The 27615-nt window shown below is 47.5% G+C and overlaps 2 protein-coding genes across 3 annotated transcripts; one reads left to right on the top strand and one right to left on the bottom strand.

Moving 5' to 3' along the window:
- The first annotated feature begins 1129 nt into the window (after positions 1 to 1129).
- On the top strand, positions 1130 to 1723 carry LOC118913357 (NOP protein chaperone 1-like). Its single transcript, XM_036887292.2, has one exon. It carries the CDS (start codon positions 1143 to 1145, stop codon positions 1698 to 1700), a length of 558 nt encoding a protein of 185 aa, XP_036743187.2. The 5' UTR covers positions 1130 to 1142; the 3' UTR covers positions 1701 to 1723.
- Positions 1724 to 10011: 8288 nt separating this feature from the next.
- Positions 10012 to 27103, bottom strand: GABRE (gamma-aminobutyric acid type A receptor subunit epsilon). Of its 2 annotated transcripts, none has more exons than XM_036887293.2 (9): positions 26975 to 27103; positions 22826 to 23046; positions 22317 to 22384; positions 18241 to 18461; positions 17386 to 17468; positions 15944 to 16081; positions 12434 to 12586; positions 12120 to 12319; positions 10012 to 11901 (listed from the first exon to the last, which is right to left on the bottom strand). In XM_036887293.2, exons 1-9 carry the CDS (start codon positions 27028 to 27030, stop codon positions 11563 to 11565), a joined length of 1479 nt encoding a protein of 492 aa, XP_036743188.1. In that variant the 5' UTR covers positions 27031 to 27103; the 3' UTR covers positions 10012 to 11562. The 2 variants fall into 2 exon arrangements, with proteins under 2 accessions (XP_036743188.1, XP_036743189.1); XM_036887294.2 differs by having other exon boundaries at positions 11790 to 11901; positions 12109 to 12319.
- Positions 27104 to 27615: the final 512 nt, after the last annotated feature.

Below are 27615 nucleotides of genomic sequence, written 5' to 3'. Positions count from 1 at the left end.
CTTAATTTCTGTTGTTTAAGCCCCCTGCTCTGTAGTACTTTGCTATGGCAGTCCTAAGAGAGTAATGCAGATGGCTTCTGGAGAGCATTAACGAGTTATCTTTTTCTCCCAATACAATGGCAGGTCTCATCTGATTTTATGAAATGCAAAAGTCACCATATCGTCCTTATGCATGATGCTGTTGAATTTCTCAAGGCTTCTCTCAGCATATTTCTGTGCCAACTCAGATTTTCCAAGTGGGCTTGATTCTCCCTACTGTTTGCTTCTCCAGAATCTATTGTAGGTGGTGGTGTCAGAAGCCATACAAAAGTGGCAGTAATTCTTTGTGACCTTCTTTGCCACCTGCCTGAATGTACTGATGGAATCTCGACTTCCTTGGTTCAAAGCACATGCTTCTTCCTCCATTTGCAGCTGGCCTTTGGAGGCCCTAGATCACAGGCTCCTGGGGAAAATAGAGGAAACCGAGCCTGCACGAGGTGCAAGTGAGAGAGAAGCTCTTGTGAGCACTCAGTGACCCTTAGCCCCTCACTAAGAGGGACCAATATTGCCCCTCCCAGGGACCTGCTGCCCCCATCTCTGCTGTGAAGGGACAGACTGGCGCCTCTCCTAGTCTTTTCCTCTCAGACAATCCAGGATATTATTAATCTGGTTCTTGAATTGGCTCCTGATTATTCTGAGGGAGATGCCTTCTTCTACAGGTTATTACCCTTTTGTCTTACTTTCTCCCTTTATTTCACCAGCAGCACCCAGAGCCACTCCCCACCTCACCCTACATAAAAAAAGGTCCTCCATTCCAGTTGACTGGTGTATGGGACCTCACAATATTTAATGACTCGGATGTTTTTGGTTCCCACACGTGGATAATCAAGGGTTAGCTCAATGTTCAAGACGCCATTACTCATCAATGTTTCTAATGCTCTATGGGGAATAGAAGCTGCAAAAGGGTATTTGCTCCTATAGGCACTGCCATATTTTATTGTTTTAACTAACTGTGTAGAAACTCCATTTGAAAAGTGTGCATTTCTTTGTTTTCTTTAACAGAAAGTATTAAATGGCTTTAATATTCTTTTTGTGACTCAAAGGCATCTTATAAATAATAATAATTTCACTCTAAAAGACTGTGCTGAAGCCCAGCAAGAAACATGGAGGAGCCCGGGGATCCCCAGTCCAACCCAAGCTCCTCGTCCTCACCTTGGCGGTGCGCGGGGGTCTCGGTGTCCACGGAGCTGCTGACGGCGGGGAGCGGCAGCCAAGGAGGTATATGGGACAGGTTGCTCATCAACTCCAAGCCTAATTCCAGAAAGAATTCCACTCTCCATACAGTTCGGATAGAGAGAAGTCCCTTATTGGACCAACTACAGAGCTTTCTCCCACACATGGCTCAGGCAAATGAAAAGCTAAGAAGAGAAATGGCAGCTGCAGCACCTGGTTGTTTCAATATTGAAAATATTGATGGGGCTCTGGGAAAAGTGATCCAAATGGATGTGGCTTTGTTTGAGATGAATCGGTCCAATTCAAAAGAAGAGGATAGTTCAGAAGAGAATTCACAAGACAGTTCAGAGGACAGTTCGGAATCGGAGGATAAAGATGACAGCACCTCTTCTGAAGTCACCATCGATAACATTAAGCTTCCTCACTCAGAAGAGGGCAAAGGCAAGATAGAGGTTTTGGACAGTCCTGCCAGTAAAAAAAAGGAATAATGTAATAAATGACCTAAGAAACAGGTGATTTATGCCTACTAATTCTGTGAAAAAAGAATGTGGCTCCCTGGTTATTTTGCATTTCTGGTTATCTATGGTGCTTTTATGGAACACTGGATGAATTTTGTTTCTCAGAGAAGCAGAAGCCAGCTTTTAAAGAGCTGGGATAGGCGGCGTTTTGGGGATCTTCTAAGAGCAGACTGCCTTTGGTCTCATGTTAAAGCGATTTAATTTAGAAAACTTTACTTTGTTCATGGTGATGAGTGAATTTATTATCTGCTTTCTCCAGTGTAGATTTCAGAAATACCAAACTTATTTTAAAGTAAAAGTACAAATGGCCTGTTTGTTTTTACTTTAAATTATTCTCTGGGATAAAACAAATTAGATGGGCTTTTTATTTTTTAGGTTATTATAAAGTCCAATTAATTTTGTTACCATCAAAGTGTGTTCAGTGAAGGAGAAATTTGTTTAAGAGAAAGAAGTCTTTTAGGAAGAAAAGACTTATATTTAGCTGCGCTCAGGCATATCTACTTTCATTTTTTAAAAAATTGCTTTCCAGTTTGAGCTGGAACACTGGTGCTTTGTGACTCAATCACTGTCGATGACTCTGCAGCCACTCAGTGAGTGTAGAATTGACTGTTTGGGGAAATTCATGTTTTTTTTTTTAAAGCAAATTTTTTTTTTGTCTCAGCTATTAAAACCATTCTACACAGTTTGAAACCTATCAAATGTAGAAAATAAAGGAGACCATAGGAAAAACAGGACACAGGTCTCTCACATAGACCTGAGAATTTAAAGGACTACATCCAAGTGGGCTGACCTGATGGAATTTTGTCCCCTATTGTTTCAGGGCTCTCTTTGAACCATTTTTTCCTACTCACATTAGCCCAAGACATTTTGTAAATACTGTGAAGATAATTCTCAGGATTCCACCAGTTTTTCCTGATTATGCCTCTCTAACTATTTGAAGAAATGACCAGATCTGGAAACGAGACTTCTCAGCTAGAAAGGGTATTACGCTTTTAGAAAGGGTATTAGCACCCAACACAACTGTGATGAATTATTGGTGTAAATATTTAAAGATTGTCATTTACCAGAGAATATACTACGCTAAATTGTGAAAAAAATAATAAATAAATAAAATAAATAAATAAAAATAAAAGACTGTGCTATATTTGCCCCTGCACAAAAGAATCCTAGATTCCTGCCCTGTTTGAATAATTTCCTGTTTGTAATTTTTTGGTTTTCCCCCTCCCTGGTAGACTGGCCTCTATTCTTTCTTGCTTTCTCACTGAGCCTGTGGTTTGAAGCTATCTTCCCCCCCCTTCTGATTTGTTGGTTGGTTAGGCTAATAGAGAAATTAATTCATTTCTAGTTCTAAAGAAAATAAGCACAACACCAAAATAATAATATCCAAATAATACAGCAGAGTACAGATAATGAAATAAGAATTATTTATATATAAAATATATATATTTATTTATAGTAACATCTTATTTCAGTGAGATAATACAAAACCTGGTACATCACAATCTGATTTTTTTCATTCAGTAATTCTGTGGGTGTCTTTCATGTCAGTATAGATGTATCTTAGACTTTTTAAATCACTTCAGAGAATTCCTTTATGTGGTTATATCATAAATGGATTCAAACTACCATTCACTTGATGGGCAATTAAATCATTTTATTTATTTTTTAAGCTTTTGAATAGATGAGCACACTATTTATTTTTAACTGAAGTATAGCTGATAAATAATATTACATTGGTTTTGGGTGTGCAATGCAGTGATTTGACAGTTGTATACATTACGAAATGCTCACCAAGATGAATGTAGTTACCAGCTGTCACCATAAAAATTATTACAATATTAACTACATTCCCTGTGATGTACTTTTTATCTCCGTGACTTGTTCTATAATTGGAAGTTTGTTCCTCTTGATCCCCTCCACCTATTTTGCCCTTCTCCTCACCCCCAATTAAGCAATTGTATATACAAGGCTGTGTTATGTGGTCCTTATATGTATATCTTTGCTCATTTGTCCTATAATCTCCATGAGATGAATTCTTACAATGGTAATCAACTTGATAAAAAGTGGCATATTTTATATTTTGATACATACTTATAGATATCCTTCAAGAAAAGTTACAGCAATTTACACAACCATGTAATGAATTACCTCTCTCCTAACACTATAATATTAACCTTTTCATCCTTGCTAATTATATATATACACACATATGCACACATGTATATGTGCGTGCATTTGTATCTTAGATTGCTAGCAAAGTTGAACATCTTTTCATACATTTTTACCATTCATGTTATGAGTTTTCTCTTTATGTCCTTTACCCAGTTTTCTCTCATGACTTTTGCCTTTTGTTTTGTTTTTAATTTGGTTAAAGCACTAGCATTTTAGAGTCATTAACCCCTAATGCAAATACCTCTCGCAATTTGTTGTTTGTGTTCTAAATCTTCTATTGGTGTGTTGAGTGGATGTTGTAGCTCTGCCCTCTGCCCCCTCAGACTGAAGCTCTCCCTCCCCCAGGTACCAGAAGCGTATGTAGCTAACAGCTGTAACCTGAGTCCCTCACTCAGAGAGTGCTCACAAAGTCATGTTTCCCAAGTTTTACTTCTTTTCTGGGAGCAGCTTGCATTCATTAACTGGTCATTGTGGAGATACAAAGGCCTGACTCCATTGCCCCAATTTAGGACAACTCTAAAGGGTCACCTCAGCTTCGGTGTCCCCATGGGATTGGTCAAAGCATCTGTAATGAACACATCACAGTTCAACCTCTCTTCAATTCTGCTTCCTTTTCTCCCCACCTTAATGTTCATTTGGAGAGTAATCTCCAGTAAACTTCTCACATGCAGTTCTCCATCGCAGAGTCGGCTTCCTGGGGAATCCAGCTAGCGGCAGCTGATAACATAAGTGAGAAAGCCAGCTGTGAAATGGGATTTTGAGTTGAATCACTTCACCTCGCCTGCATGCAAGCTGACAAGAACCTCATTACTGGTGGTGGGTGGAGTCTAGAACAGTGCAATTTATACCTTCGCTTGGGGTGAACTATGATGGTATATCAGTGGAAGAAAATGCATGATAGGTGCCAAATATCAGATGTTTGATAAATGCAGGGAAAGTAATAAATACAAGGGCAATGGAATGAGTTCATGATGCTGGGGGCAATCCAACCATTGGAGAAATGCAATCCAAGGCCAATCCAGTAGGACCATGGGACATGGAATGGGGACATCTGGATTGATGTACTCAAACAGCCTGACTCCTCAAATTTCCCTGAACTTCCAAGGCCTACAAAAGTGAACCATTCCTTCCTGTGAAAAAAAAAAATAGTACTGACTTGCTCAAAATCCACTCTGCGGTCTCTGTCTTGCAAGAAAGCATGCATCCCACTTCAACATCTGTCTCCATCCACCTTCCCATACAATAAAGTAGTAACTAGGGTTAAGTTCCAATAAAAGATAGTCAGGCAAATGTTGAATCTGCTAATAGATGAAACAGTCTATACTCCAAGGGAGCTACAAGATCTAGCCAACATACACCACCAGGAGCTCTGACACTGTGTAGGACTGGGTTCTGAGAGTGCTAGCTCTGTAGCGGCGGAGCATAGCACTGGATTAGGGAGATTTCCTAGGTATGGGAACACTCTCCTCCAATATGCTATTTAATAGCCTGTCGAGGACTCCGAGGAATAGTGTTAATATGCTGTTAGGATGGCTTTTAGAAACAAGAAGGTGATGGTCCACACTAAGTCAATGTGAAATGTGTGAAGAAAGACAGCAGAAGAGACCAAAGTGTTTAGAGAAATGGGCATGGAAGAGTGAATACACTTCATAAGGCCAGAAAACCCACCCAAATGATAGCCAGGAGAACACTCTATTTACCTCATGAGAGGGGTACCCGTACCTCCCAGAAGTTTAGTGGTGGCTGTCTGAAGGTCAGGATAGCCAATAAAGATGATCTTACAGAATTGGACTCCCTACTAGCAGCAATAGGATCCCAAAATAACAGAGATCAGGGGATGGTGCTTGACCATCAGAAGCGAGGTGTGCACAGTTATCAGAATGAGCAACAAGGTCAGAGGAGCAGCCAGGGGTCTAACTTGAAAAGGACTATGCAGATAGTTATTAAAAGAAACATTTCCTAGTGGCAGATACCAAGGCTATTGCTCCATCTGAACAACCAAAATAAGTCAAATATGGATGATCAGGAGGATGAGGACCACCCCAATAAAAAGTCATGATTCCCTGCCCAGTTTCTGGATGTGAGCCATTTTTCAAACCCAGAACCCAGTCAATGAATTTTATGTATATATACATATATTCTTATAGTATATATAAAATACACACATATGATGCATATGTGTATGTGTATATATATATATACATATATATACACAGACACACACACATATGTTCTTCATCAGCTCAGGCTAGTATAAAAAATATAGATGGCTTAAACAACAGATACATATTTCTCCCAGTTCTGGAGCTTGGTAAGTCCAAGCTCAGGTTCCACAGACTTGGTTGTTCATGAGGGCCCATTTCCTGTCTTGCCGATGGCCACTGTCTCTCTAAGTGCTCACATGGCCTTTCCTCAGGGTGTAGAGGTGGAGAAAGAAATCTTTCCCTCTTCTTCTCTCCTCCTTTTCCTAATCCCAGCAGAATTGGGATGGGGGTATTTGTGAATGTATAGATATATTCTCACCCTGGGACACTTCTCCTTCCATACAAAGTTAATGACCAGATGGTTACCAGGTACACAGCTTGCAACTACACCTATGGGGAAAAGTTTCCCTCTAAAGTGTCTTTTAAGATCACCCCTCAGTAGTATAGTGACGGGTGTAATGTAGCCTCCATCCTTTCTCAGCTTTCACCCAGATTGCACCTGACTTACCTGTAAACCGGCCCTTTTCCATTCCCTTTAGCTGGTTGTACAGGCTTCCCCACATGACCACTGGCACAAGTTAATGGCGAGCTGGGGCAGCTGTCACGCAGGTGTCTGGCACTTGCTCTTGCCCTCTGGTGCTGCTCAGGCTCAATTTTGCTTTGTTGTTACACTTCACAAATGAGGGAAATCATTTGGTACTTGTCTTTCTCCGCCTGGCTTATTTCACTGAGCATAATAGCCTCTAGCTCCATCCACGTTGCTGCAAATGGTAGGATTTGTTTTCTTCTTAGATGGTGTCCTTTGCTGTAAGAAACTTTTTAGTTTGACGTAGTCCCATGAGTTCATTTTTGCTTTTGTTTCCCTTTCTCGAGGAGATGCGGTCAGGAAGAAGTTGTTCATGCTTATATTCAGGAGATGTTTGCCTATGTTGTCTTCTAAGAGTTTTATGGTTTCATGACTTACATTCAGGTCTATGATCCATTTCTAGTTTACTTTTGTGTATGGGGTTAAACAATAATCCAGTTTCATTCTCTTGCATGAAGCTGTCCAGTTTTGCCAACACCGGCTGTTGAAGAGGCTGTCATTTCCCCATTGTATATCCATGGTTCCTTTATCGTATATTAATTGACCATATGTGGTTGGGTTTATATCCTGAAATGATAGCTTTTAATAGTGAGAGGTGGACCACCTCTATAGGCTTTGAGGACCTAGGGAAGTCTACGAAGCTTCAGTCCTTGAAGGCACTGACTCACATGTCCCCATTCTGTGTTTCAGAATGCCAGTTTCTCCCAAACAGGCTCTCACTTTAGCCTAAGAGACATGACTTGCCTGGACATTTAATCAACTGGATATTTGCAAGTGTAACTCCTAAGTTCTACATTTGCTCCTCATCTGTGTCTGCTTTCCCACTGTACGAGACAAGGTTCTCTTTATAAGCTTCCAAAGAGTTCTTCTGATTCTTATCCTTGCCTTTTATGGTATTAAAACTGTGGTCAACAATTGTCAATTTCTCCTTACTTGTCTGTAGGGCATCAATACAATTTAGTAATACCCGGCCAATTCACTCTGTGTACAGTGTTTCCCCCATAGCTTTCAATTGCATGAATCAGCAACAGGCTTCCTTCTGTTGAACTGTTTTCCTAGGTAACTATCAGTGAAATCTTCAGGCATTGGGCTGTCACATTGTGCCAGATGCTATCTGTGCCTCATATACCACTCAGGATGGGTTGCTCCTTGCCATCCAGGTGGTGATCTTGTCTCAGAAACCCATCTTACTGTGTGTTTTCTTGTATTACTTATGGTATCACCTGCATCAGTTTAGGTTGTCTGGGAAGAGATACCAAGATGGGATTAGAAGAGCAAGAGATTTATTAGGGGAAACGTTTATGAAAGATAAAGGAAGAAGGAGCAGGAGAAGGCTGCAAAACCCTTTATATGGGAGTGAGGTCTGATACCTGCAAGGAGGAATAGGAGGAAGACTCTCAGATGGCAGAACGGGTTTGATGAAGGTTCAGCCGAGCTTGTGGGGAGCCCTGCTGCAAAGATTGCTTATTGGTGAGTCTCTCCGCATTTGGCAGAAGTGTCCATACTCTAATGCCCCTGCTGTGCTCAGTCCTGGGCTAGGAGCAGCCCAGGGACAGTGTGACCTCAAATGAAGCACACTTATTTTAAAATTTATCTGTCGTTTATATGAAATTAAATTTAACTAGATGTCCTGGATTTCTATTTACTAAACTTCTTTACCACAATGGCAGAGTTGAAGTTATATGTGGGCACAACAGTGCACTAACCTATTCACTCAGGTCAATTTAGCTATTGACCTTGCCCACAACAGAGACCTATGGTGAGATCCCAGTATATCACCATTCTAGAAGGAAACCAGGAAGTAGCTTGTGGGCAAGTTGACTACACTGAGCCTCTTCAAAACTGCACGGAGCAATGATGCATTGTGATGATTGCAGTTAACACAAATTCTGAATATGGGTTTGCCTTGTTTTCCTGGAAGGCATCAGCCAGCACCACTATTCAAAAGCATACAGTATTTGATCTAGTGAGACAAGATTTTATATAACCCTGGATTGGACTCAGAGATCCACTTTCTGGCCAAAGGAGTACAACCCTGGGCACATGGCCTGGGATTCTACTGTACGGCCCACCACTGAGAAGGTGCTGGCCAGTTGGGATGACCAAAAGGCTTGTTGAAGGCACAGCTGAAGTGACAGCTTGGAGAGGATACCTGAGACAATGGGGTGCCACCCACCAGGAAGCATTATGCGTCCTTAATCAATAACCATTATATGGGAGAGTGGACAGGTTTGGGACCTAAGGAATAGGAGTAGGAGTTGTCTTTTTTATCACCACTCCTAGTGACTCACTTGGGGAATTTGTTCTTTCCGTCCTCATACTTCTGGGTTCTGCAGGTTTAAAGTTATTGCCTCCTAGATTTTAAGTGCATTATCAGGGGGCAACACAAGAGCCCTATTAAATTTTAGTCTATGACCACTGCCTGGTCGCTTTTGGCACCAACGAATGAAAACAAGTGACCATCCTGTGACAGGGGAAACTGACCCTAATCATTGGGAGGAGAAAGGGCCACTGCTATACTATGGCAGCAGACAAGAATAGATTTGGTGTTGAGGTGGCCCTCTTAGGTATCCCTTGTAAATGACAAACAAGTCCTCTAGCCATGGTGTGAGAAGGTCATGGGGTCCAGAGTCTCTGGCCCTTCAAGGGTGAAGCTTTTAGTCACTCCACTGTAAGCTCCCTGAAAAGCAGAGATGCTACCTGAGAGGGGAAATTACAATGGGTGGTGCACAGAGATGATGCATCTCCGTCAAGGCCCTTCACTGCTCTTGTACGTTTTCCTCAGGAAAAGGAGCTCAACAGAGCCATGGGACAATACCTCCAGCATCTTTTTATAGGATGCAAATGAGCCTAGGCAAGGTCAGGGGTGAACTATAGACAGTGCTGTTGTGGGCTGCCAGGACTTGCCCAAAGCCCTCCCACTTTTTCACAGAAGGTCCCATTTCTTCAGTTGCTGAGCTTGTTGGAGGCTGACAGACTTCAGCTGAGTGTTTTTCTCACCGTACACCCAAGTACATGCCCCTTCCAAGTTCATGCTCACACCCAATGACGGGTCAGTCAAGGGTACAAGGGCCAGCCCCTCCTTGCCCTTGTGACAATTCAGAAGGCACATTGCAGCTCCAGATCACCCCCACATGCTCAGCTGAAGGCGTTACTGTGGCTGCACTGCAGGCCCCTCTCTTCTTTCCAAGCCTCTTCCCTTCACTCCCCCAACAGGCGAGGACCCTACGGCCCCCCCTTTGCAGCTGATTTAAGATTTAAAAACTGAGGTGAGAACAAACTTGAATACCTGAGAAAATAGCCACACCATCCATCCTTTGCTGATACATTTATTGATGTATTTCCCCTTTTCCGGGGATGGTGACACAAGCAGATGGATCCCCCCACCCCCCTATAATACAGACACAGATTTCATTCAGCATATACAAGCATTGGGGCGTGTCCAAATTCTACCTCACTGGGCTCCCAGAGCCAGGAAGGACTGATCTTGGGGGCAGTCTGTGCACCTGAGGCCTAGGAACTGAGCAGGTCGTGCTGAAGGGAGACTGCCTCTCTGGGCCGTGCCCCTGGGGTGCTGGCAGAGGCTATGGAAGTGAATCGTGGTGGACAGTGCTGCCTAGCCCTGACATATGGTTGAGAAGGTGACAGTGGGCTCCTGGGTAGTTTCCAGTAAGATCCACAGTCCCATAGAAATCTGTGCCTCAGGGTTCTCATCTGCAAAATGGGGATAAGAATCCTGCCCTGAATATATCACAGGGTTATTATGAGGCTCAAAATAGAAACAATTTGTCAAAAGTGCCTTGCAAAAGGTAGAGTGCTATAAAATTTAAGGGAATTCAATTGATTGATTGTGATTGTCAGAGTGCCCCAGGGGTAAAAGTGGACTGGCTTATGGATCCAGGGGCCAAGGAAGTGGCGGCACTCCTGTGCTGCAGCTTAGGTGGGAATGCCCAGTGCACAGCACAGTTCCCTTAGCCTCTTGGCCCCGAGAAGTCACCATGGCCTAGCACCTGGGTCGGGGCTGGGAAAGTCACTGGGGAAGTTATAGAAAGAGTCACAGGGGTCAAGAAGGAGGAAGAAGGTGGCATATAAAGCAGGGGGGCGTTACTGTTATCACACACAAAAATAGATACCCACTGGATGCAAGGCATTGAATAGGTAGTGCAGATGAGGGATGGCAGCTGGGGCGGCGTGGAGGGGGAGAGGGAGGTGTCACAGCAGCAGAGGGAGGGATACCATCCAAAAGAGGCCCAACTGCTGCCTCCTATCCTCCTAAAGGCATAGTGCCAGGGTCTATCTGCAGGGGAAGGGAGGGCAGGGAGATAGAACCAAGAATACAATAATCTGACCTAAGGACAGAGGACCCCTTTCACTGTCACGCTGCTGCCCAGCACCCTCAGGAGGTGTCAGGAAGAGGCAAGCAGCTTGTCTGTGCACACTGAGGCTGAGGCCAGAGCTGGGCCTGGAGTATCAAAGACGTATACTGGGTTTCTAGAGGCTGGCAGTGGGTGTCAGCACTATTTGGAGATTGCTGATCTTCTCATACCTGGGCACAGTGTTAGGAAGCTGGTCACGGAGAGCCTATGATCTATAAGCCTGAGAATCACCAATGGTCCTTGTCAAAGAGGTGAGCCATTTAGTTGCAATGGGCTGCCAAAAAGATTGAGTGAGTGGGCGGGCTGGGTTGCGGGAGGGCCAGCGAGGACCAGTTCTCTGCACGCTTGCATCTGGGGCCTGGGGAAGGAGACACTCTCTAGGAAATGGAGAAGGAAAGCTGTTCCTGCTGCTGCTTTCCTCTGACTCCCTTGGCAAGGGGTGGGGGACTGCTTGGGGAACAGGGGAGGTTGCCCCACAGGGTAGCAGCTGGCACCTACAAGTTAAGGCAAACAAGCCAGTAGAGCACACTGAAGAAGAAGAAGGTGACTGGGAAACCAACTCGCGAGTAGCTGTCAAGGCGGTAGACGTGGATGAAGAGGCGGCCCCGCTGCCAGCCGCTGCCCTCTCTACCGGGCACCGCGCGGCAGTACTTCCCGCACCACTTGCAGCAGCCGCCAGGGAGTTGGTGGCCACCTAGGCCGAGGGACTGCTGGGCTGGGCAGGAGGGGCCTTCCTCTTCATCGCTCTCTTCCGAGTCCTCGATCTGGCACACAAAAGCTTCCTGATGCCGGAGGGCACGGCGTGCGGCGAGGGCCCGGGCCTGGACACGAGGCTGAAATGGACAAGGGAACGGTCAAGGGACGATCAGCCAGGCCCTGGCCACAGGTTCTTGCCCCCAGAACTCCCACCGTCACATCAGAAGGTTTTCTCAAGGGCCTCCTAAGTCCCAGGGTACCCCTTCAATGTGGCAAGCTGGCCACCCGCATGTCAGGAGTCCTAGTGCCCTCACTCACACGCCTCCACAGCGCCACTCCCATACCCAGGTCATACATGGCGAAGCTTTGGAGGAGCACGGGGTTTCGTGTGGTGGTAGGTGAGGAAGTTGAGCACAGCGAACTCCAGCAGAGCACAGAAGCAGAAGACAAAGCAGATGGCAATATAGAAATCCAAGGCGGTGATGTACGAGACGCGTGGGAAATTCTTCCGTGAGAAGGTGCCCAGCGTGGTCATGGTGAGCACAGACGTGATCCCTGTGGAAGCAGAGCAGTGGAGGTGGCCTCAGCATCTCGTCCACCCAGCACACAACTGAGAGGGCCCTGAGAAGGCCGTCCTGTGTCCGCGTACCCACCCGCTCGCCCACTGACCTAGAGAGGCCCTGGCAGGAGCAGACTCCTTCTTGAGCCAGAAGGAAATCCAGGACAGCATTGTGGTCACAGAGGAAGGGACATAGTTTTGAAAGGCAACAAAGCCAAACTTCCTGCTCACATTGAAGAAAAGAGTCATGACTATGAAATCACCTGGAAGACAGAAAAACATACCCCTTCATTACTACACTGGCACCGGGGTCTCACCCCACCACAACGTGCATATTAAGGGTCCCATTGTTCAGATTATGAGATCCCCACCACAGCACCAGGCTGGAGGCACATTTTTCTAATGCCACACACACAGAATCAGAAAAGCCCAGAGAGGAAACTCACTGCAAGACCTATGCCAGGCCCAGAACCTTAATCACTTCTTTCTTACTCCACTGCCCCACACCTTGCACCTGTCTTTCCAGGGAGGCAGAAGACACACTGATGAAGGTGAAAAAACCACTCAGCCCTCTAGATATCAGGACCACACAGCTAATGTCCAGATGGCTGACTGAGGCCTTCATGTCCATTGACATGCCATATCTAGTCTACAGAACCATAGCCGCACACGTGGACTGCTGGCCCTTGCAACGTATACCCTCAGGCAATGAGCTAACCTTGGCCTATGCTGTGGTGGGGGCAGCACAGAATCCATTCAGCCTCCTTCCTGTAAGTTCATATGCTGCTGAAATGCCTTATCATTGTTCCATGGCCAATTAAGGCAAAACAAATCACATGCCTACCCCAAGACCTCTAGTGGTTCCCTGCTCCACAAGAGCTACAGTACCAAGTCAACAGTGTGATCTGACGCTAAAGGCCCACCATGACCTGGCTCCAAGTGACATCTGAACACACGTCTTACCATAAGCAAATCCCATCTATTCTCAGATTCCCTCAGATAACACCCATATCCACCCCAATATCCAAACCGTGGACTCCTTGTTCTCAGCCTATTACCCCAACCTAAGTGGAGTATTTCAGGAAAATAGAAGAATTAGCCAGCCCTCTAGATGCCAGCTCTGCAGAGTATACATCCACAAGGCAGACTGAGGTCATCACATTCATTTGGGCATCGTGTTATTGATGTTGGCTTCCACCCTACAGAGCAATGACTCCTACAGGGCCTGAAGGCACCCCACATCTCCAGTTGGTGTCTTCACTGAACAGTTCATGCTGGCTTACACTCTGACTCACTCGTCCCAAACACTCTGCATGCTGATCGTGACTCTAGGGCTCTGGGGGCCTTTTCTGAGCTCAGAATATTCCCTTTTACTCTCCACATGACATCGGATTTTTAATAGCTCAAGTGCTGGCTCCTTAGTGAAGCTAGGCTCCAAATTTCCACCTCTGTGATGTAGTAGAATTCCTTGGCCTTCAGTTAGGTAGGCTTTTAAGCTGCTTCTGGGCAGAACTCGTATGAGCCCTGTGGCTTGGCTCCTGCCCATCCTAGCCCAGCACAGCCTGGAACCAAACGGAAATCCAGTGATTCTTGTTGCTGTCTGGCAACAGCTTTGTAAAGCAGACCAGAACCCTAACTTGTCCGTGTGTCCTCCTATTTGGGAAAGTAGGTCACTTGCCCACCAGGTCTGGGAATGCTGGAGCTGGATGACAAGAGCACCCTCTCCTACTCACCTGGGCAGCACTGACACTCAAGGGGCAAGACTTCTCAGAATCTTCTAGAAAAGGCAAGGGAGTGAGTGGCCTGCGGTCAGTGAAAATCCTGTGTCCAGATCAGTAACTTTGGGAATAGAACTCCCTGCTCCAGGGTTACTGCAGAGACTACTCACACTTGCCTATTGGCCAGAACGTATTGATCCAGCTCCTAGTTCTCTTGCCCTGAGGTCTTAACTACACTTTAAGGCACCCCTATTTAGCTACAACCACTCCCTGCAAAACTCTGCAGAGTTACGTATTCTTGTTGCAAGAGTTATTATCCTACATGTATTTTCTATTTGTATTTATTCCAGCCAAAAGAGAACCTTTTTCACTTGTCAAGAGATGGAAATTTGTCTTTGAAGGCCAAGAGACACTTTCTTTTTCCTGAGGAGTGGAAAGGGAAAAAAAGAAAGATAGCAGGGCTGAGGAGCAGCCAAAGGAAAAAAGAAGACTAAAGATGCTTCTTCTCTTAGCTGCTTTGGCCAGGCTGTAGTTGGTTACTGCACTGTCAGAGGAGCACAAGTAGGACTGTGTCCCAAGGCGGGGACTAGGAGGATGAGTGGACCCAGGGTTCTGAAGAACAAGGGAAGGAAAAGGAACTATGGCTGTACAATCTATAAAAGAATCTGACCCAGGGCTGGAACCATAATACTGGCCCTTTAACCTCAACTCTGTGGCAGAGCGACTGGACTTACTGTGAGCTCTATAATTCTAGGGTAAAAGGACTAGGTCCAACAGGTGGAAGTCCCAGAGACTCCAATTTCAGATGAGCAGAGGGAGTTTTGTGATGGACAGTTGTCTAGAGAAGGAAGAAATTCCCTTGCAAGTATGTGAAGTCCTGATGACAGGCAAGATTCCATCAGAGGCTCAACAGCCAGCGGTGAAAGATGACTTACTCACTGGGAGCAAGGCTGGGCTGTCTGAGAGCCTTCTGATGCACAGATTCCCTGGCTTAAGGAAGGTCCAAGGTGACCAGAGTAGCAAGCTACTACTGCATTCTGAGTCAGCTAAAGATGTAGAGAACTGCCCAGGGACTGACTGGAAGCATCTGGGACCAGTCCCAAAGACAGCTATGATACCGGAGAAGCCATGATTTAAGAGCTGGGAAGTGGGTTTCCAGGGCTGCTCTGGGAGCAAGCCTGGAGGGTCCCTTGGCTCCTCATTCAGATCACTTAGGAACATGAGCAAAGATGCTCATACCTAATTGGGCGTTGAAGTTTAAGAGACCCAGGACCCTCCCCTTGTAACAAGTCCTTGTTAGGGACAAGGACACAAAACCAATGATCACCATGTCCCTGCTGAATCCACCGTGAAGCCTTTGACGGGAATCTGTGCTTGTCAGAGCTGCTCCTTTAAAATAAATGTTGATGTAGCAGCCATTGTACCAGCTGCTGAAGGATTCTCGATCCTACACCAACTCTCATCTAGCTGACAGGAGAACACTAGCCTCCACCGCCCATTAGGATGAACTTCATTTCCCACCCAACCAGCTTGAACTGGTTCCAGGTATGGAGCACTCACATGAGCTCCACTGGCCAAAGTCATCCAGGTGGGTCAGCTGCCACAAAGACCTTGAAACTGAAGGGTGCGCAGGACAGAGCTAGCTGCAAACTCTTTACCTACCCTCTCCCTGGCTTGGCAAAGTATTTACTTCTTTTCAGAGAAGATTGAGATGTCTTACAAAGTCTTAGTATCATCTGCACATCGTTGTTAAATGCTTAGCATCCATAAGACAGCAGCCATGTTCTACAGCAGCTCTGTGTGATGACTACACTGCATGTGTATGCATGGATGGCCACCTCTGGTCATCCCTACCACCCTCCTGGGCCTCGGCCTAGCCCTGGCTCCAAAAGGCACACTTACCAGCTAGGGTTGAGATAGTTTCAGTTTCGTTGCTTACTCCCGTAAACTCAAACTGGAAGAGCTTCCAGGAATTATTCTCATTGATTTCAAGCTTGAAATTTTCCCATTTGTAGATCATCTCACTCTCAGGATAGGAAACTGTAAAGCAACAAGGGTCATTTGAGATTAGGAAGGCCAGCGGAGGTCTCCACCAGCATGCGGTCCGAGCAATGCCTTGAGACTCCTGAGTATGGCCTCTCTTCCCTCACTGTTGAAGTCCATTCATTAAGTACAGTTACCGGGCGTTCCTCAGGACCAGGCACTGCGCTGGAAAAACAGCATTCGCATTTCATTGAGTAAGACAGTGAGGATACACCTACAATTACTGGAACTGTTCTGAGGAACCTCTGCCCATGGAACAGTGGGGAAAGAGAGGCGGGAAAGAGCACTTGGGGACACACCCAGAAAAGACTTCACAGAGCAGGTGATCTTCCCAGTAAGTCTTTTAAGTTGATTAGATTCTCTCTGTATGGATGAAGCAGAAGTGGTGAGCAGGGTATTCTATGCACAGAAAGGTGACAGTGCCTGATGCATCATGGAAACGCCAGAAGTTCAGGATGGCCAGCTCATGGAAGATGCGTAGGCATGCAGGATGGGCAAGCAGGAGTGTGGAGCAGCGGCCAGTTCATGAAGGGCCTCGAGGGTCATTCTAAGGAATTTGAAATTACTGTATGAGAAGATTTGGAACAGTGAGGTGACCTGGTGTAGATGACATCTCATTTAGCTCACTCTTGTCATTATATGAAATGGCCTCTTGACAGGAGACCAGTTATGGGAGGCCAGTGCAGTAATTCAGGCATGACAGAATGAAAGAAGGCAGGAGTCAAAGCTGGTGCAGTGAGGATGCAGAGGAATAGGTGGGAACAATAAGGATTCCGGGGGAACAGCGGCAGGATGTGTTGATTAGATGTAGGAACTGAAGGAGAAAGAAGCATCGAAGTTCTTGGCTTGGAAAGCTGAGTGGGTGATGGTGCCTTTCAATGAGACAGATGGGAACACAGAAGCAACACATTTGTTTTGGGGGTAGAGGTTGGAAGGAGAGAACATATGTAGTTTTGGACATGCTCAGTTTCAAAGCGAAGATGTTGCAGAAGTCTGCATGGAGGATGACAAAGACCTGAACCAAGGCAGGGCAGTGAAGGTGGAAGGACCAGATGCGTTTCAGAGGCGGGTGACTGACGTGAGATGGGGTGGAAGGCAGACAGGGGAGCCCAACATGAGGTCTCAGTTAAGCACCACAGTACTGTTGGCAGGAAAGGAGATGAAGATGGATTGGGAGGCCCTGGGTAACCTTGGCACCATCTTAAGAGGCCAGCAAAGGCAGAAAAATGTAAGGACAGGGGCAAGAGAAAGAAGGGCCACAGCATGACTCTGGGGCCCCAGAAACCTGAGAAAGTACTCACAGCTAGAGAAAGACAGAGGGCAAGAGTGGGAATCCATTGGAAATTTGAGCATGTAGAGTGTACATCCAGCATCAATGGTCATCCTGGAAGGGAGAAAGGAGCCTCATTAGGCTGGGCCTCAGCTCTTAAGTATCCACCCAGTTTGGACCTGGAAACCACCACCAATGAGTGGGAACAGTGGGATCTGAGACAAAGAGCTCAAAGGAGAGACAAAAACAAAGAAAAACAGGAAGAACAGCTTGGAAGTATCTGGCTACTCTGGCCTGCATCATCAGAGAATGGACCGACTCAGATGGGCTTCTGTTTCTTGCCCATGCCAGCCTCCAGGACCTGTGAGCACTCTCTCTCTCTCTCTCTCTCTCTCTCTCTCTCTCTCTCTCACTTCCCGGCCCCCACAGCACCACATACATCTTCCCCCTGCCACGCACTCAAGTATCCAGCCTGGTCTTAGGGATCTTTCCAGTCACTGTGCTGCTGCTGCACCTGGACAACTCCACCACCGTGGACGTGTGTGTATATCCAGTGCCCACTTGGGACGGAATTGTCCAGGCAATGCAGTCATACTGGTACATTCTAGTAGAGGGAACTCTAAACTGGGAGCCAAGTTAACTACGTGCCAGTCCCAGTGCTGCCATGAATTTGGTGTGTGGCTGTAAGCAGTATCTTTCTATTTTGAGGCCTAGTGTCTGTCTGTATATGAGGGGGTTGTGCTCATGGTCTAGGAAATCTGGAGGGGCCCTTAGAACTGTCATTCAGGATGAAGGCTGATGAAGGCTGTACCCATGATTCTTTGGTGAAAAATCTCAGAAGGGGAGGAAGAATCCCAAGAGGTAAGACTCTAGAGGCTTGACATACCTAATTGTGTACAACACCTTGCCATCCTTGTGGATGCGGACCATCTGGTTGGGAACGGTAATCGAATGCTCTTGGGTCTTCTTAGAATTCCTAAAAAAGGTGTCCGGGATCCATAACTGGCTCACCATGTTGCCATTCAGGACAAAGCTCTCAAAGCTGCCATTGTAACGCAGGCGTTCATCATACCAGGTCTGGTAGAAGGTGATGTCAATGGTGTATTCCTGGTGGGAAGGATAGAGGAGCACACACTAGGGGCCATACAAAGGACATGTCCATGCCACCCTGTGATGAGCCCTCCAAGTGGGTGAGAGTCCACTTGGGCTTGCACAGAGGAGACTGGCTAGAGTGTGGCTTTAAGAACTTTTTATTTCCAGGTATTTCCAAAAGAAAGGAACATTTCCAAATGGGTAACAGTCTAGGCAAACACATTTCATCTAGAAACAGGCAGACAATGCTAACTTAATTGGATGGGCCGGGCTCATCACATCACCACTCCCTTGCAGGGCTATGGTGCTACTCCAGCCAGGTCAGCATCCTCTCAGGCCCCACATTTCCATTGCTTATCAAAGATCTCAGCTCAAAATCACTGTGGACATATATAAACGCATGCACCTTTGAGTGTATACAGCAAAGTTTTTTGGGGAGCACAGATGTTAATCAACCTTGATCCTTTATTCTCCAGAATTAAAAATGAAGTGCTTTGAGTCACAAGAGAAATGTGTATTCAGTCTCATGTTTTTTGGAGCATTTCTTATTTTGTTTTTCCTTTTAAACAAGGGCACGTAACCTCTGAATGTGTGTGTGTATCTGCATAGATACACCTATAATTCTTTGGTCTCCAGATATTGTCTATCCCATAAACTGTCTGCTAAACATCCACGAAAGATGTTTACGAGGAAGAATCTGGAAAATTACACACTGATATCGAAGGGAGTAAAAAGAACTGTAAGCAGCTTGAACAGCAAGAACCAGAACTAGTCCAAGATCGAACACGGAGGGCTAGCTCAACCTCCTTTGCTTCAGAGGTAGGGAGACTGAGGCACAGAGAGAAAGGCACACCAACAGTCAAGAGCACCACACTGGCTGCACCCACTCAGAGCGGCACTACCGCTGCCTGGCTCTGAGACAACCTGCACTATCTCCCTCTCCAGTGCTTACTTCACTTGCACCAACGATACCTCTGGGTACCCAAGTCCAGTTCTCCTCTGCAGAACCTCTAGGTCTTTCCTGAGTTATCCTGTCTCAGACAATGAACATCAACCGGAAACGCACAACCCTGGAGGCCAGTAGAACCCTCAGGGGGAAAGGTCAACACAACCCCTGCTTGCCTTTGCTGCCTCAGCCAACAGGTGGAGGGCCACTGCTCAACTGCCGGGAACCAGCCTCTCAGACAAAGCATGTTCTCGAAAGTGGTCCAGAGAAGCAGACAGAAAAAAGCTGGCAGAGCCTGGCTGCCACTCACATGGGAGCCTCCAGCCCTGCCCCGTCCAACCCCGCCAGCCTTCCCAGGTGGCCTTCAGAGTGTTTCGACAGTCCCAAGTGGCTGGCACTGCGAACTCGACCTGCAGAGCCTCCCCTGCCATGTGAACTGCTCGGTGGCCAGGGAAAGGCTTCCCCCACACAACGCACGTGGTGCTCCAGCTTTGTGGTACAGTGTTTCAAATGAGCATTTAATTTCTATTTAACAAGATACCAGCTGTAAGTTCACTACACATCAACTGATAACTAACGGTTCAATTTCCCCCATTTGGCAAGGGAGTTTGGGATGTACATCTCTTTTGGCTCAAGTGAAACTCTAGGAATTTGGTGTCAAGGAACTGACTTCACTGGAATCACTGGCGGTAATTACCACAGCAAGAAGCAGCCTCAGCAACTGTTGATGTTGCAAAGGGCAATCGTTCCCAGACCGGTCCCTGCCTTCTAAGCTCAGGCTAGGTGCTTCAAAAGTTTAGCCAGGGGACAGGTAGAAACGTTTGATTTATATACACATGCTGTGGGCCCAGGTTTTTCCCCCTAAGGACAAATCCTTGGAGCTATGCAGAAAGCCAGACTTCTCAGGGAAACATAATGCCACATGAGTTTCTGGAATCTTCTAAAGGCACATGGCCCAGGCCGAAGCATCACCTTACTGGCCAAAGAAAATTCAACTGCTGGCTCCTCTTTGGACCAGTCCTGAGCTGCATATGCCAGGTTCGGTGACTACTAAGTTATTAGACTGCATCCCTCAGCTTGTCAGGCATAGGCACCTCCTGGCACCTCAAGTGAGGCCAGTGCTGCCAATGTTAACAGACACGGAGCCGGGAGACAGAGGGCAATCAGCTCCTGTGAGAGGGGCTCTTGCAGGCGATAGACATTGGTTTCCCAAAATTGTATCTCCCGCAAATAGCAAGAGTGTAGTCACAAACTGTCCACTCCTCTTCAGGCCACTTTCTCCATCTTCACACCAATGACCTGAAAGCTCCATTTTCCATTAAGAGTAAACAGTGGCCATAATGGTGTGACCAGAAGACCTCAACATCTGGCTCTTGCTCAGAACCCAGTGTTTCTTGGTTTATCAATGATTTTAATCAACTTGATTGCTAAAGTCATACTCATTTAGGGGAAAGCACATTGATAACAGCAAAAAGTGAATCTGACATCAAGGGAGGAGGAAAAATAACTTTCAAATGTTGACAGAAACTCAAAAATTTTGTTGGCTTTTATGGTTCTTTTCTTCCATAGTCATGTGTGGTAGGCAGGCTCAAAGACGGCCCCAGTGATCTTCACCTCCTGCTCTACATGCCCTTATGTAATTGCCTCCACTTGACAGTGGCCTGGACCTAATGGCTTGCTTCTAATGAACAGAATGCCATAGAAGCAGTGGGATGTCACTTTCCAAATTAGATTACAAAATTTGTGATTTCATCATGAGCAACTTTTCTCATGCTTTTTCTCACTCTGAGGGAAGCCAGCTACCATGTTGTGAGCTACCCTGTGGAGAAGCCACATGGCAAGGGCTGTGGGAGGCCCCAGCCAACAGCCAGAGAAGAGCTGAATTCTGCCTACATCCACGTGAGAGCTTGGAACTGAGCTCCTTCAGATATGACCCCAGCTCTGATTGACTCCTTAACTACAGCCTTGGGAGAAGCCCTGAACAGAGGACCCAGCAAAGTGATGCCTGGATCCCTGACCCAGGCAAGCTGTGAGATAGTGACTGTGGCAGGGAAGATCAGGTAAACAACCTTGATATAAGCTAGAAAGATCTGAGTGCCAAAGAGAGGAGTGCGGTGTGAATGAGAAGGAAGCAATTAATAGCAGCGAGGTCAAGGAGGATGCCATGGAAGAGATGTCATTCGAAACAGACCCTGAAGGACAAGGTTTATGATAAGTAGAAAATTGGAGCAAGGGCATCCCAAACAGGAAATAGCTTGAACAAAGGCTCAGAGGCACAGTATGGTTGAGGAACACCCATATTCTAGTGTGACTAGAGCACATGGTCTTTAAAGGGGAGAAAAGAAATAAAATCAGAGCCCTGGGATGGCTCCAACCACGGAGGGCCTCGGCCACTAGAGTGTGGGGTTGAGCTTTGTGTTTAAAGCAGGGTTGGGATTACAGGAGGCCAGGTCAGAAGGTAGACTGGGGCAGGTAGGGACCCTCAATTTTGCACATTTCAGATGGGAGATAATGCAGGCTAACTGGGGACAGTGCTGACATGAGGATTACAGTAGTGGAAAAGGAGAGGGGGAATGAGGCAAAATTAGAGAACCAGTCTTAGACTAAGAGTTGGTTACTATAGACTTAAGTCCATTACCAAATCATTATCAGAAGAGAAGAGCCATTCCGTTGTGGTGTTTAAAGTACCTTTATTATTTTTATCTTTAATGAAATGCTGTAAGATATAGTCAGGATTCTGAAGGTCCTCCTGAGGCAGCAGGGGACTTACCTTTTCCAGTCTTCTAAAGTCAGTGTTGGTTAAAAGCCCCCCTCCCCCAAATAAACTCTCCCTACAGACAGAGAAGAAAAAATAAGTATGCAAAGGGCCACATGGGTCAGCTCCCTGGGCTAGGACGTAGCTGTAATCAAAGCCCAGTACTCACCATGTCCACGATAGAGATAGGGCCAAGGGTGTTGACAGAGAGCTCGGCAGTGACCACAGTGGGCCTCTCTGTAAAGGAAGCAGAAGTGGGAGAGGTCAGTGTCGAACAGGGCAGTGGGGCAGGGGAAGGTGTGATAAGAGGGGAGACAGGGGAGACAGGTAAGGGTTGGGCTACATGGCTTCAACATCCCATCCTATTTCTTTTTCTGTTCTTTCACGGCAAGATCCATTTCTAGACTGTTAGGAGTTAGACATACCTTGAAGGTTAGTCATCTAGTCCAGTCATCTCATTTTATAGTTGGAAAAACTGAGGGGGAGAGAAGGGAAAAATCTAGACCAAGATTGATGGCACTGCTAAGACTAGTTGATACCTCTTACCTGATAGGTCAGTAACAGACGTTTCTGCGCACATGCATGGCACCCTAACTTACATCCCAGGCTCCTTCTCTACCCTTATGCCCTCAAGCCCCCTCCCCTCCAGTGGGGGAAGAACTATGTTCTGCTACTCACCGCCAATGCCAGGCCGCAGTTTGTGGTCATAGTTATTCAGGATACCGTTGAGGATTTGAGTGGCCGTTGGCAGTTTGCCAAGGCTGTTATGGGCACTGATGGCAGGGGGCTTTGTTTCTTCAAATGGCAGCTTCTTCTCAGGAGCCTGGGGCTCAGGGCCATAGATGTCATCATCACGGACAGAGGGTCCCTTTTCTGATTCAACATGAGGTCCTTCGATCCTAGAACATACAAACAAAAAAAAGTGAAGCTCTGCTCCCCATTCTGTAGGGTCCCCAGGGGGTGCCTCCTGATAAAGAAGCAAACCAAAATAAGTCTACAAGCCAAGGCATAGCTAAAGAGCAACTGGTAACAATGAATTATGATCCAGTAACAGATTATACTTATTAATTTCTTCTAAATCTTGCTGCTCTTTGGGAACTTTCCATATTATCCCCATTTTATGGTAATTTCTTATTTTAAAAAAAATCAGTAGCAACACCAAGCTCAAAATTTTTTTTTAAATTTCAATGTAAAATGAAGAGGGCATTGGTGTATGAGCTCTGGCCAATCAGCTGCCATTACTAACCTACCGTGCAGTCTGCCTGATCTGCACCACTGGGGAGCAAATGGGCAGGCAGAGGAATAGGACTGCTGAGGAATGTTCTGGAAAGCTAGACCGGTCTCTCCCAGGGAGGGCTAGAACACTGTGGGAATATTCCACCTTTCTCTGCTTTGGGATCATCACTACATTGGTGGTGGGGCCTGGGGCAATGGGGGGAAGCTCTAGGCGCCGAGAGAAGGCAAAAGGGCACTTCACTCAGAGGCTGTCATCCGGGAAACTAGCAGGCCGACAGGATTCCGACCACAGTGCCACAGGCATGCACTGCAGCCAAAAAAAGAAGAAGAAAATAAAATTAAACAAAAAATTAAAAAGCTACCTACCAGTGTATGAAACTCACCAGTGGTGTTAGAAGTCAGGGTCCTGCTACCTTTGCCAGGAAGCAGTAAGAAAGTGGGTACCAGGGGCCCTGTGAGGTTTGTCATGTGCCAGTCCCTGATATGGGTGCATTGATAACAGTGAGGCCATTTTTTTTGACAACTCATCCACTGAATTGGGCATGTTCCTGCATGTATGTCTTAATTCCATAAAAATGTCTTGAAAAAGAAAAATGCTAATAAAAATCTGCTAATATATGGACTTTGTTTGGAGCCTGACTTTAAAACTGTAAAAAAAATAAAACAAAACAGAAAATATCTATGACACAATAGGGGAGATCTAAACACACTGGAGAGTTTCCTCAGCACGAAGAAATTATTCTAAAATTTTTGCTGTAAGGGTGGTTATTTTATTATGTTTATAGAGTCCTTATGGCTAGAAATACATACTAAAATACATATGAAATAATACAATGTCTGAGATTTGCTTTAAAATAATTTAAGTTGAAATGGAGAGTAGGTGAACTGGGTACTGAGAAAATAAGAATGGCCGTGGGTTGTTATTCATGAAGCTGGTGACGGGTACATGGAGATTCCCTCTACTTTTTATATATCTACTTTTATATACCTTTGAAAAAAATATAATTAAAAGCTTTTTAAAAAGCCATCAGCAAAATTAATCTGTGATGTTGAAAGGCAGGGGAGTGGTTTCCTTTGGAGAGGAGAGAGTACTGGGAAGGGCATACAGTGAGGCTGTGGGTGGTGGAGGGGGCTGGTAGTGTTCTAGCCCCTGGTCTAGGTGCTGGTTACATGCTTACTTGGTGAAAATTCACTGAGCTGTTCACTCTACACCCTTATATCTGTATATTGCACTTCCAAAATGATTTTTTTTTTAAATCCATCAGGCCACTCTTCCTAAAACAGGGGTTAACATGGCAGGAGACATGGCATGGCCTCTGTACTGCAGATCAAGGGACTTCCAATTTAAGCAGCAAAATGCATTTTCCTGCAGTATTTCCAGCTCTCAGAATTGTTTAACTAGCATACAGATGTGCCACGTCCATGCCATTTCTCATGTCTGAAGTGACTAATTCCCATTGTGGGCAAGGGAAGAACAGGGCTTGGGCAAAGCAGTTTCCATTTCCAAATACCGTATCTAGAGATGTTTTCTTGCCCTGAGGCTTTTCCCCCTGTCGTCTGAGTAGATAATGCCAGTCACTGTGGGAGAGGGGAGGGAGATCGGGGGCCTGAGATCCTGCAAACTATGTGACATGGCTGGGAGCCAGGTACAACCAGGACGGGCACTGTCAGCCAAGACCACCCAAGAGCCTCCAGTGGCACCTCCCAGAGGAGATGTTTGAAGCCAACAGCAAGAACGCCAAAGTTCAAGAGGCAAACAGATAAACAAGCAAGAGCCTGGAACCACGGAAGCCTTCATTCCCAGACTACGTCTCCAATAAAAATGATATCAGAGGGCCCTGGGGTTGCTGTGATCCTACAAGTAGCTTTTTCCAGTAACAAACAAACAAAACACCCTCATCCTGGGATCCTTGGGGTTAAGGAGCTGCTAACAATGCATACATCTGCTCTCCTCGGCCAGTCCTTCAGCACACTTCCAGGACTACCATTAAGAAAAACTTGAAAAGCACTCATGCACTGGACTAGTAGGATCTTTCCATGGGGCCTTTTCAGGCACCCACATCCCTCTAAAAGCGTTGGCCCAAGATGGAGCCGATCTTTAACCCCCCCTCCTGCCACGGAGGATGCTCATTCAACAGGCTGCAGGGGAAGAAGGGAACATGAGAAGGGCCACCGGATTATTTTTTTCCAAATGAGCCCTTTTTCACCTTACAGATAGAGAAACTGAGGCCCAGATACAGGAAGGACTGTGTCCAAAGTCACATAGTTGATTCAAGGCTGAGCCTGGACCAAAGCAAGGTTTCCTGGTGCCTTGTGGCCCTTGCCAGCACACCCCACTGCCAGCCCTCCCCACCCCCTCCCACATGGGCAGCTCTTTCCTGACATCACAGGTTGCCATGTTGACAGTGTCTGAACACCAGTTACTGCAGCCCTTCCCCCAGCTGGAAGAGTGGTTTCTATCTCAACAGCCCCTCTTCCTGCTCTTTTCCCCTCTGCCACCCCAGTTCCTTCTGCCTCCTTACCCCACCGTTTTGCCCTGGCCAGTCACCATGTCAGCTCACTCAACCACTCCAATTTACATCTAGATGGATATGGATGACTAGAAATTCCTAGCACGCATTCAGAAATGTTTACCAAGCCTCTGCTGAGGCCAGCCCCCCTTTAGGGCACCAGGGAGCCACACATCACCTCCCTTGAGGAGCTAAGGCATTTTCTGGGCTGGGAAGAGAAGCTATCTCCCCTCTCCCTAAACAGATGAGCAAGACACAAGCCCAGTGCCATGGAGACTTCGAGAATGCTCGACAGATCAGAAAGCTTGGGAACTTGTGACAGTTCGCTCCCAGTGGGAAACCGTCCCAAAAATACGAAGCAGTCATCTTCCATCCCCAAAAGCCAGAACTGCAGGGGGCAACCTTCCCAGCAGAGTCCCAGGGGCAGAGGAAGGCGTGAGTGGAGCTGGCTGCTGAAGGGGAAACGTGCTGCTAGCCTTAGGAAAAGGAAGGAGGGGCACAGAAGGAAGCTAGCGACACAGGGGGCGGGGTGGGGAGCTGCGGCGGGAACCCTCGGAAGACCCAGGGCCCGCGCCTGGGACCGGCACCAGGAGGAGCGGCGGGAAGGGGAGCAAGTAAAGTCAGAGTTGGGCGGCACAGTGCCTGGTACCCAGTAGGCGCTCAAAAAAAAAACCCCAAGAAGAACCAAAGGACCGACTAGCCAGCATTCAAACATTCTAGGCGCAGTTTCACTCCCCCAGCCCGCCTTTCTGGGCGCCACCTCCCCAAAGGCCCTCGCCAGTCGCCCCCAAAGCGCGAGCCGGCCCTGGCCGGTCACCCCGCGGAGGCTCCTTGTTCCCACGAGAGGCTCAGAGAAGGAGAGGTGTGCTCGCTCCCCGGCCGGCCCGCGGGGCCGGCGGACACAGTGGGATCAGGGGGCCGGGGGCGGGGGGCCAGGCGTCCGGCCCGCCTTCCCGGGCGCCCGTCCGAGAGGGAGCAGGCGGAAGCCGGCCGCCGGTCGACGGCACGCAGGACCCGGCTGCCCGCGCGGGGGCCGGGAGCGGGGCGCCGAGGGCGTCCGGGTCCCGGGATGGGAACTCACCTCCATGGGAAGATGGCAGACGTGCCCAGCAGGGCCAGGAGAACTTTGGCCAACATCGCCGCGGGGACCGGCGCGACCACCCGCGAGGAGGTCGCCGCTCACGGTCTGGCGGCCCGGAGCACAGCGTGGAGGGTTTTGTTGGGCTCCAACTTTTACCCCGCCCACTCGCCCCGCCCCGCCCCGCGCCCCCACCCTGGCCCCGCCCCCGAGCCCCGATGGAAATCTCCGACGACGTGTTCGCCGCTGAGGCAGAGGCGGGGGCAGGCGCGGGCGGGAGTGCGGGGTGCGCGGGGTGGGGTGTCGGGAGGAGGGAGAGGAGGACGGGGCCTGGTCGCCGCGGCCCCCTGCCTTCCGCCGCCACCGGTTGCGGCGCTGCCAGACAGCCAGGGGCGGGGTAGGAGGGGAGGTGGAGGAGGCAAGCCGGCGAGGGGTGGCCCCAGGCGGGGAAAACCAGAGGCCGGCTGCTGTGGCGGGAGGGTGCCGCAGACTGGGCCAGGCGGGGGAAAGGTGGGGGCCTGGTGGACTTGGGCCTCCTCTGAGACCCCCTCCAGCCCTCGGCTCCCCACCGCCACCTGTTGCACACCATCGCTTGGCCTCTGAGGTCTCCCCACCCACTCCACACCTACAGCCCTTCAGAGCAA

This window comes from Manis pentadactyla, chromosome X, assembly GCF_030020395.1.
Source record: "Manis pentadactyla isolate mManPen7 chromosome X, mManPen7.hap1, whole genome shotgun sequence".
NCBI lineage: Eukaryota > Metazoa > Chordata > Mammalia > Pholidota > Manidae > Manis > Manis pentadactyla.
The sequence above is the reverse complement of the archived record's forward strand: the minus strand, read 5'-3'. Positions and strand labels throughout refer to the sequence as shown.